General features: G+C 38.5%; 1 protein-coding gene across 16 annotated transcripts in view; it reads right to left on the bottom strand.

Moving 5' to 3' along the window:
• Positions 1-1,474: 1,474 nt before the first annotated feature.
• The window catches only part of celf2 (cugbp, Elav-like family member 2), a 175,022-nt gene continuing 166,586 nt past the window's right edge, over positions 1,475-9,910 (bottom strand). For 8 of the 16 annotated variants that reach the window (XM_016246408.1, XM_016246403.1, XM_016246404.1 and 5 more), the window contains 4 exons: positions 7,446-7,643; positions 4,012-4,155; positions 3,529-3,694; positions 1,475-1,870 (listed from right to left, as the gene is read on the bottom strand). In XM_016246408.1, the coding sequence (XP_016101894.1) occupies positions 3,567-3,694; positions 4,012-4,155; positions 7,446-7,643 (470 nt within the window). In that variant the 3' untranslated portion in view covers positions 1,475-1,870; positions 3,529-3,566. The remainder of the gene's footprint in view (positions 1,871-3,528; positions 3,695-4,011; positions 4,156-7,445; positions 7,644-9,910) is intronic. The other 8 variants (XM_016246407.1, XM_016246405.1, XM_016246411.1 and 5 more) reach the window with 1 other exon arrangement.

The raw sequence follows: 9,910 nt of genomic DNA, 5'->3' as shown, positions 1-9,910 counted from the left end.
TGTGTGTAAGTGTGTGTGTATAAGGAGAACTGCTGAGACTCAATCTCAGGGGCTCAAATACACACACCGTCAAAGAAAAGAGGGTTGTGAGGTCAACCTTTAGCACAGGTGTGTGTATGCGTGCATGTGTGTGTGTGTATGTGCTTACCTGTGAATGTATGTGTGTGTGTGTGTGTGTGTGTGTGCTTGTGAGAGCGATAATGACACATGGGCACTTTTTACATCTTTACAAATAAAGAAAAAAGAAAGAAAAGCAAAAACATGAACAGTTTCAGGCAACAAGACCACAGAAGAGCAAGTTAACAACCTTTTTTTTTTAAATCTATATCTTTAAATATGAGGGTTCCATACAAAACACTTACGTAATAAAATACCCATGTTATCAAATAATTTCACAAGTAAAACACTGAAGCTGTAGGCAGGATGTACCGTCAGAATTTGGCACTAAATTCCACTCATCTTGTTTTTTTCTTTATAAGAAAAAAAAAAAATCACATTTTGCTGAACAACATAACACATCTAAATATTGTTTCCCACAGTAGAAATAAAATAATATAATGACATAGATGCTTCACAAGCCGACACTGAAACTTTTAAGAATTTTTATATAGCTAATTACCCAACAAGAAATTTAGCAAAGAGGGACTCCTATCAAAAAAACGAAACAAAACTAAAGAACAAAAAACAAGGGGGAAAAAAACAAACAAACAAAACAAAACAAAAAAAGTAGTAGTAATAGTACTTATGAAAGGCTTTGTCTATTGTTCAAGTAAATTGATTTTTAGTCTTCTCTTTAAAAACATGAGACAAATAAGACTGTTAGACTTGATGAAACCACGACTTTATCCACGAAAAGCACCGACGGGACCGCGGGTTACACAAACTCTGTTTTTTTTCCTCTATACATTTAAACAGTATAAAATATAGGTCATTTCATGTGCATTTAAACCACGGATTGTCTAACTGTAAGTCAGTTCAGCAAAAGGTGTGACACGTAGGTAGCATTTCCCCCCAAACAGGGCAATCTTGTGTGTTTTTTTAATACCTTTACTACTCTAGAAAAAAGTGGTTTTATATAGACTTTAATGAGAAATCAAGCCACTTAAAATGGCCTTATCAAAAAACTTTACACTGCCTGAAAAATGTAAAAACCACGAGCAAGCTCTGAGAGATTCTAATATCGATCAGACAGCTTTTTTTTTTTTTTTTATTAAAACTGCGTGGAAGTAGTCTATTCGTTTAGAAACCAGCGTGGGTTTCTTACGGCAGGCCTCAAATTAAGAGTGTTGCCGACAGTAAGTCCCAACGCCAATCCCTGTATTGAACGTTCAAGTTTACTTTAAATGAATGAAAAACAAAAAAACAACAACATAAAGAGAGAGAGAGAGAGAAACGAAAACATTCTGACAAATAAAAAAAGAAACAAAAAAAGTCAAACGCAAATATTTTGCCACAGGATTTTTTTTTCTTTTTCTTTTTCTTTGTTTTCTTAAAATGATGCTCTGGTTATGTTAGTAAATATACTCTGTCTCTAGAGTGTGAATGCAGCGTTTTCACATTATTATTATTATTATTATTGTTTTTTTTGTCTTTCCTCCCTACCTTCCCTCCCTCGCTCCCTTCCTCACCAGTTAATCTAAACAAACAAACAGAACAAAAAAAAGCTCAAAATGAGGTCACATGCGAAAATTTTTCCAAAAAGATCAGGCTAAGATCAAAGTACAAAGATCAGTAAAAGGAGACCAGATTATGAGCAGGAGAACTCAGAAAGACATCAGAAACAATGACGGGACGATGAGACGGGGGGTTTTTTTGTACGCCACGTAGACATGCTAGGCAAACGATGAGCATAGAGTCATGGAGATGAGTTCTAGGGAAGAAAACGGGAGAGGAGAGTTACACACACAGCTCCGGCACACAACTAACATCATTAAACCATGAGAACAACAAACGAACAAACAAAACAAACAAACAACAGCAGCAGCGCTATTAACCAGCGTTTCACCAACATCACATTAGCATTTTTTTTTTTCGTACAGTACACAAATTTTGAATAAATTGCCAACATGTACACGTAAACGAGGCATTCGCTCACAGAGAATACAAACACACACTCCATCTCCTCCATACAGACAACACCCAAAAGTATCCATCCTGATCCGAGACCGCAGATGGATCGCCGTTTGGGAGAGATTATTCCCTTTTTTTTGGAGAGTACGAACAAAATCCAAACAATACGAAACAAAATGAAACGAAAATAGATTTCACTTATGAAGTGCCACTACTTATGATGAAAGAGAGGAGAGGAAGAGAGAATCGAGACAGATATGATGGGGACGTGACGGATGGGATTGTGGGAAATGGCGAGAGGGAAGGTGAGAGAGAGAGAAAGAAAGAAAGAAAAAGAGGGGTTTTGTACGTGATTCTGTGTTCTCGTCACACAACAGATTGTGTGCTTTAAGAAGACTACCGGACGAGGCTCAGGATAGAGAGAGCACGACTTTCCAAAACCAATAACTTAAAAGATAATAAATAAAGTCCTTTACTTCAGAGGCAGTAGAAATTTTGTATAAAAATAGAACTGCATTTTTTTACAAATAAAATTTACAGGCCTGTGGCTTTCGGTAATTTAAGTTTTTTTCTTCTTCTTTCGATAAACATCAAGTTTTTCAGTCCCTCACCCCTCCACATAGAATCTAGAATGCTTTATTCTTTTTAACCATCGACAGATCAAAATCTTTTTTAATGCTCTACACAAATTCTGTTGGACAAAGACCACAATCATTTGACGCATAAAATTCGGACTTATTTTTTTTCCTAAATAACAAAAAAAAAGCAAAAAAAACATAAACAACAATAACGAAAAACCCTTACTGACAAAAAAATGACTGAAAAAAGAAAAGAAAAAAAAAATCACTGAACATTTGACGGCAAGTATTTGTTGAGGAAGCTGTTTAGGCAGTTGTTGCCGTTGACTACAGAGAGGCCACAGCGGGTTTAACCCTTTCCTCTCTAGTGCCAGTGGGCCAAGGGTTCGAAGGAGCAGCAAAGCCCTGAACCGACACCAGAGGCCAAAGGGCAAAGGTTAATGTGCATATTGGTGCTTTAATCATATCGGAACCTTCTCTACTTGTCCTTACAAGCCTCAGGTTCACAAAGAGAAACAAATAATACTTTATACATCGTTTCTTTCTGCTGTTGTTATCATCATAGAATGAAATAGCCATTGTATAAATATTTACTTAAAAAAAAAATCTGAGTTTACACATGACTCAAACGGGAAAAAAAAAGTTGACCAATAATAGCTGTTCATCCATCGCAAGTCGTACAAAAAAATGGCGGAAATGGAAGCGTTCATGTGGAAAAAAAAGAGACAAAATAATACTGTTATTAATTAAAAAAAAGCTGAAAAGAAGGTTATGGGAGAGTGGCTCCCTCTGGTGGTCAAAGGGTGAAACTCCCCCTCGTGCACCCCCCCTCCCCCCCTGGAGTCCCAGTTTGGCAACCGTGGCAGCAGTGGGGACTTACCCTAGCAGTGTAACATGAGAGAGGCCCTAGTGCTAAGATCAGTACGGTTTGCTGTCGTTCTTCGAGCGCTTGAGCTGGACTTTGAGACGCTTCATGCCGATTTGAAACCCGTTCATCGCCTGAATGGCGGCCTGCGCTGACACAGGATTGTCATAACTGACGAAACCTACGACAGAGGAAAAGGAGAAAGGGATATAGGAAGAGCACAATGTCTTTCGACTGTAATCAAGTCATATTTGGCGCTAAAACACAAAATGCAAAAACTAAATGACAGTATGAAATACAGAATAAAACTGTATTTAGAAACATAGCATTACAGACTAAGCGTGAACTAAATTTTATTTCAGTTTTGCAAAGCAACAATTTATTGTAGTCTAATGACTAGTTTAATGTCAAATGAAATGCTGTAAGCCATAAGCAAATAACTGTTACTGGTATATTCTGTCTCGTCTTTCCCAGGAGTGTTTGTATGTCAGTTCATACCGAAGCACTTGCTCAGATTGGTCTGTTTGTCGATAAAGACTTTGGCAGACACCACGTTTCCGAAAGGCATGAACATCTGTAGGATGTCCTGGTCCCCAAACTCCTGTGGCAGGTGGTAGATGAACAGGTTGGCTCCTTCAGGTCCTGTTCCACACACACAAAATGTACATGTGTCCACGTTTAGTGAAGTTACATTGGCATTTAGTCTTTCAGCAGATGCTTTTATCCGAAGTGACTTACAAATGAGGACAATAGAAGCAATCAAAACCAACAAAAGAGCAATAATATGTAAGTGCTGTGACAAGTCTCGGTTAGTCTAACAGTACATGTGGCAAGCTTTTCTTATTTTTATTATTATTATTTTTTTTTATAATAAATGAAAAGAAAACAAGTAGACAGAATAGAAAAGGAATAGAGAACTTTAGTGTTAGAATGTCATTTATTTTTTTATAAATATAAAGAAAAGTCGAAATAACAGAAAAAGAACAGAGAACGTCTCGGTTACGTATGTAACCCTCGTTCCCTGAAGAAGGGAACGGAGCCGTCACGTCAGTGTCCGACGAATTGGGATCTCGCTTCGAGAGACCAATCTACTTGTGTAAACTAAACGAGCCAATGGACATTGGCATGCGCTAATTGCATCCAGCTGCCGCTGATCACAGCGTGAGCATAAAAAGGCAGCCAATGCAACGCATACCAGGTTTTCGCTGAGGAGCCGAGCCGGTGACTGGCAGTGAGAGGTTTCTGCAGAGGCAAACAGGTCTAACTGAGTGGCTCCGAAATGTCTCCAAATCAGCTGGACCGTCTGGGGATGGAGTCTCTATTCTCCCAGGAGCATAGCTCGTGACAGCTCGTCGGCCGTACGGTTGAGCAGACCCGGAATGTGAATGGGACGCGGTGGAGATTTCCACTTGAGCCCTACCCTCTCGTGCTACTGCCCGAAGTAGTCCTCATCTGGCTGCTACCAGGACGAACACTAGATCGTGGTCGAGGCAATGGAGCCCCGCCCCCCTGGAGGAAACAGAGCCTGGCCCGCAGCTCCGAGATGGTCATCTTCCCGCAATGGGAACATGACTCATCCCCGAACGCCACCTCAGCGTGTTTAATGCCCAGACACGTGAGGCAGCGATCATGACCATCACCCGGCGCCAGGTAACGACCTCATCCAGAAACGCACGGGTGAAACGGCATCTTTAAAAAGACGATCCGTCGTCTTTACAAAGACGCACCCACTTATTGTACTCTTTTAGAGAAATTGGCTCTTTTAGGGAAATGCTCTTTTATGTGCCAAGACGCACAGGGGAAACGGCCGTTTGCAGCACTACAGGGGGTAGTGCAGCCTGAAGTGCGCAGCCCACTCGACACAGGAACGACCGCCGCTGAAGCACCGTACGCCAACACAAAAAGCTCCCTAGAGCGCGCTGAACTCGTCGTCACACACGAAGATATTGGCAGGAGCAGAACGATGTTATCGCTCGGCTCTAAAGCTTAAAGCTGGTATGCGTTGCATTGGCTGCTGTTTTATGCTCACGCTGTGATCAGCGGCAGCTGGATGCAATTATCGCATGCCAATGTCCACTGGCTCGTTTAGTTTATACTCGAAGTAGATTGGTCTCTCGAAGCGAGATCCCAATTCATCGGTTACCGACGTGACGTCGAGAGTCACCGACCAAAAGGGAACGCTAGTGATAGAGGGTCAATTATTATTTTTTAAATAAATAAAAAGAAAAGTCAAAAGAATAGAGAACCCTAGTGTTAGAGGGTCACTTTTTTATAATAAATAAAAAGAAAACAAGTAGTTAGAATAGAAAGAATATAGAGTGCAAGTGTTACAGGGTCAAGGTTTTTTAAATAAAGATATTATGTAGTAATATATAGTATATATACAATACACACACACACACACACACACACACACATATATATGTATATATATAATAAAATCAGTAATATTGTGAAATATTACAATATACTTTCTATAACACCTTTCTATATTTTAATATAGGACGTCCAAATGAAGGACGTAATCCTTTGATGAAAAGCTGAATTTTCTGCAGCCATTACGCCATAATCCTTCAGAAATGATTCAAATATTGTTGATAAAAGAAATGCCTTTTTCAAAAAAACATCAGTATTTAAACGTTTAAATGGTAGTGAATGTTGACTGACACTGATTTGGTTATGGATGTATATTAATGACAAAAGTTTCACAAAATTAGTGAAGCTGCATTTAAAAAAAAAAAAAAAAGTGCAATGTACTTAGTGTTCATACTGTATTGCAAAACACTTTTGCTGTTATTGCGGTGGGATACTGGTAAGGTTAGGGACAGGCTTGGTGGTATGGGTAGGTTTAACCCTTTGAGTGGTACGGTCCCACATATGGGAGTTTTATTTCCGTGCCCCTGGGAGCACGGTCCCACATATGGGATTTAGAATGTTCGTGACGTCACATAACTGCCAAACTCAAACTGTGCTTTCGAGCTTTATCTGGCGCTGAGACGCCGCTGCACTTGTCATATAATCACAACTATGCAGTGGTTTTAACCACATAATGTTTATTTTAGGTTACAGACATTTAAATACACATAAGTACTAGTAAAACAATACATTTAGAGTTCGTAAAATACACACGGATGTTTATGGAAGTAGCAATAACAATCCATTCAAATATAATTAGCCACCGTGTTTTATTAATATTAGATACACACAGTGTAAGTAACTATAAAGTTCACTCTATTCTTCTCCCAGTTCACCGGCCACTTACTTACATGTATTTCGGGAGAAATTGATTAATTTACGTGCGGTAAATCCGACTGACAGGACTCTTGTAACTGCAGCGCGAACGAACATGGCGGCGCCCATCTCACGTTACAGATCACGATCAAGCTCATTTAGAACGGTTTTTAAATGACAAAACACTCATTTACACATATTTGTGAATCAGAATATCAGATAGTTGATGATATGGTCAGCAAGTTTATGAATATTTTGAATCAAAAACGAAAAACGAAATAAAAGCGATCCATCCGTCGCACAGTGTTATTGTGGCCGCGGTGTGTCACGTGACAAGCATGAAGCATGATCTGTTTATTACAGATGCAATTACATGCAGGTATTTTTAAAATATAAGTACAATGTATTACATGTACACAATACGTGAATTCTACTAAATGATTAATTTAAATGTAAGTAGATCGTAGTTAAGGACCCTAGATAAATATTCAACCATGTTACATAGTAGCCTCAAAAATGCAAACTCCCCCCCCAACTTTCGTTATTGATGTACTTCCATATTTGCTGTGCTACTTAAATGAAGTTGAACTATATTTAATCTAATTTAATCTAGTTCTAGTTTAATGTAGTTAATCTAGTTGAACTAGATTTCTCACTTCCATTGTAAGCAATGTCCAGTGTGTGTGTGTGTGTGTCCATACCCTCTTTCTGGCTGCCCGCAGCGCTCTGTTGCTGCAGTAGGGACTGGCTGTAGAGGGTGGGCAGGGCGGCAGCCGCGTACTGTTGGATCCCTGAGTAGGCCTGTGTGAGAGCGTCCATGGGCCCGGCCGACCCGTTACTCAGGCCCGTGCTGCCCAGCCCGCCATTCAGAGCTGCCATACCTGAGAGCATGTGAGCAACTTTACATAAAACCCAACAATAAAGAAAAAAGAAGTGCTCTTACTCGTTAGCATTTGGACTCAGGGTGTGTTTCTACAACAAAGCACAACACGGCACGCACAAAAACAGACAGAACATGAAAAACCCAACGACACACGTGAACAGTGAACGTAACACTCGTCCAAACAGAAGAATCACAAACGTCACGCTGGACATTACGTCATAAACAGCACCCACTCACACGCATATACACACAAACACAAGATAGAGAAGATACATAATATACTGACCGGCGTATGCAAATGAGGAGCGCGGCCTACACATGCAGACTAATGTCACAATAGCAGCATGAAACGATCACCACGGCGACCCTCAGACACACAGAAACATCTGACCAATCACCTTTTTAACCTCACACAGCAGAAAATCTACATCTAATTATCTCATTATTCGCGTCAGCAATCTTGGCTGTATTAAAGGGGTTATGGGGAAAACATTAAACTCTTTTAATAAAATACAAATGCATCCTTGGATCCATTAAAAGCAGAACCCCTGACTGCTAAAACAGATGCACATGTGCTTCAGGGAGTTACTCCTGTAAACATATGAGTGGCATAAGCACAGTCTATGGGAATATATATGTACACACACACACACACACACACACACACACACAAATGACTGTTTATTAAGAATAAGGTTTAAAAGGTTTTGAACAAGTCTGCTTTGCTTACAAAGGTATTTATTTTTCTTTAGCACAAAATTGGCATATTAGAGTAAGTTCCAAAGGATCATATATATATATCCACAAAAGCCAGTCATAAGTAGCACGAGTATATTTGTAGCAATAGCCAAAAATACAATGTATGGGACAAAATTATCAATTTTTCTTTTATGCCATAAATCATTAGGATATTAAGTAAAGATCATGTTCCATGAAGATATTATATAAATTTCCTACTGTAAATATATCAAAACTTCATTTTTGACTAGTAATATGCATTGCTAAGGGCTTCATTTGGACAGATTTAAAGGTAATTTTCTCAATATTTAGATTTTTTTTGCACCCTCAGATTCCAGAATAGTTGTATCTCGGCCAAATATTGTCGTATCATAACATACATCAATGGAAAGCTTATTTATTCAGCTTTCAGATGATGTACCTATACATATGAATCTTTATTCAAGCTATAAAAGTTAATCAGCGACTAGAACAGTCTAAGGATTTCTCTTTTTCTTTTGTTCTTTGATTTACATCAACTGACAGACTTCAGCAGGTTTCACTTTAAAATCAGCGCTGTCTCTTTAAAACCTGATGCATACGACGCGGATCTGACACACATCCGATTTTTAAGACTTTATAACTTCATAACTCATTTAAGACTACGTTTACAAGGTAACTCGCCAAAACTGCACATTTTGACTTAGCGGATGCGTACAGCCGAATGCGCAGCCTTTCAAACTATATTTCACTGCACCGTTTCTGCGGCGTAACCCCAAGTATGTGTCGCCGCATTCTCGGGTTATGAAGAATAAAGAAGGGAAAAGTTAATCTTCCGAAATGAAGCAGAAAAATCTTCTCAGGTAAAAGTTATTCGAACCGTGTCTAGGGACAAGCTGGCCATCACACTGCTCTGACCTTATCAGCCCGTCTGTATCCTATTAATTGATTTGCTCTTGTCGCTTATGACAGAACAGCTAATCACGATGATCTTGTCTTCGGAAAAGATTATTTTATTTGCTTATGTCAGAAACAGCGAATCTCTTTAAAAACTGGCTGTTGTTTTTACTTCATTGCATTGTTATAATTCGTAAAAGTCGTACCGTATAATACGTAAAAGTTACATATACTCGCCAACACTGATTTTTACTCGTATTTGGCGCTTGGCGAGTGTTTATTTTAGGCCCTATATATATAATCTTATAATCAAACCGAATTTTTTTTTCAGGATTATTTGATGAAGAAGAACAGAATTTATTTGAAACGGAATCTTTTTGTAGCATTATAATTGTCTTTTTTAAATCAATTGAATGCATCCCTGCTGTATATAAATATAAATGTATACTATAATTATTAGTATAACTATAATTAATAGATAGATAGATAGATAGATAATCAATTTCTTTAAATATAATTATTGAACGTTATCATTATTGATTTTATACACTGCCTTTACTTTTAGTAATAACAGATATCAGTACTTAATGGGGGGGCGACAGAGTTCAAATCGTTGTGTCATTAAATGAATTGTAGTTTTTAATTTTGATTATCAAATAATCTGTTAAT

Source organism: Sinocyclocheilus grahami, unplaced genomic scaffold, assembly GCF_001515645.1.
Source record: "Sinocyclocheilus grahami isolate Dianchi unplaced genomic scaffold, SAMN03320097.WGS_v1.1 scaffold797.1, whole genome shotgun sequence".
Lineage (NCBI taxonomy): Eukaryota > Metazoa > Chordata > Actinopteri > Cypriniformes > Cyprinidae > Sinocyclocheilus > Sinocyclocheilus grahami.
Note: the sequence above shows the minus strand (reverse complement) of the source record. Positions and strands in the feature narration are given on the sequence as shown.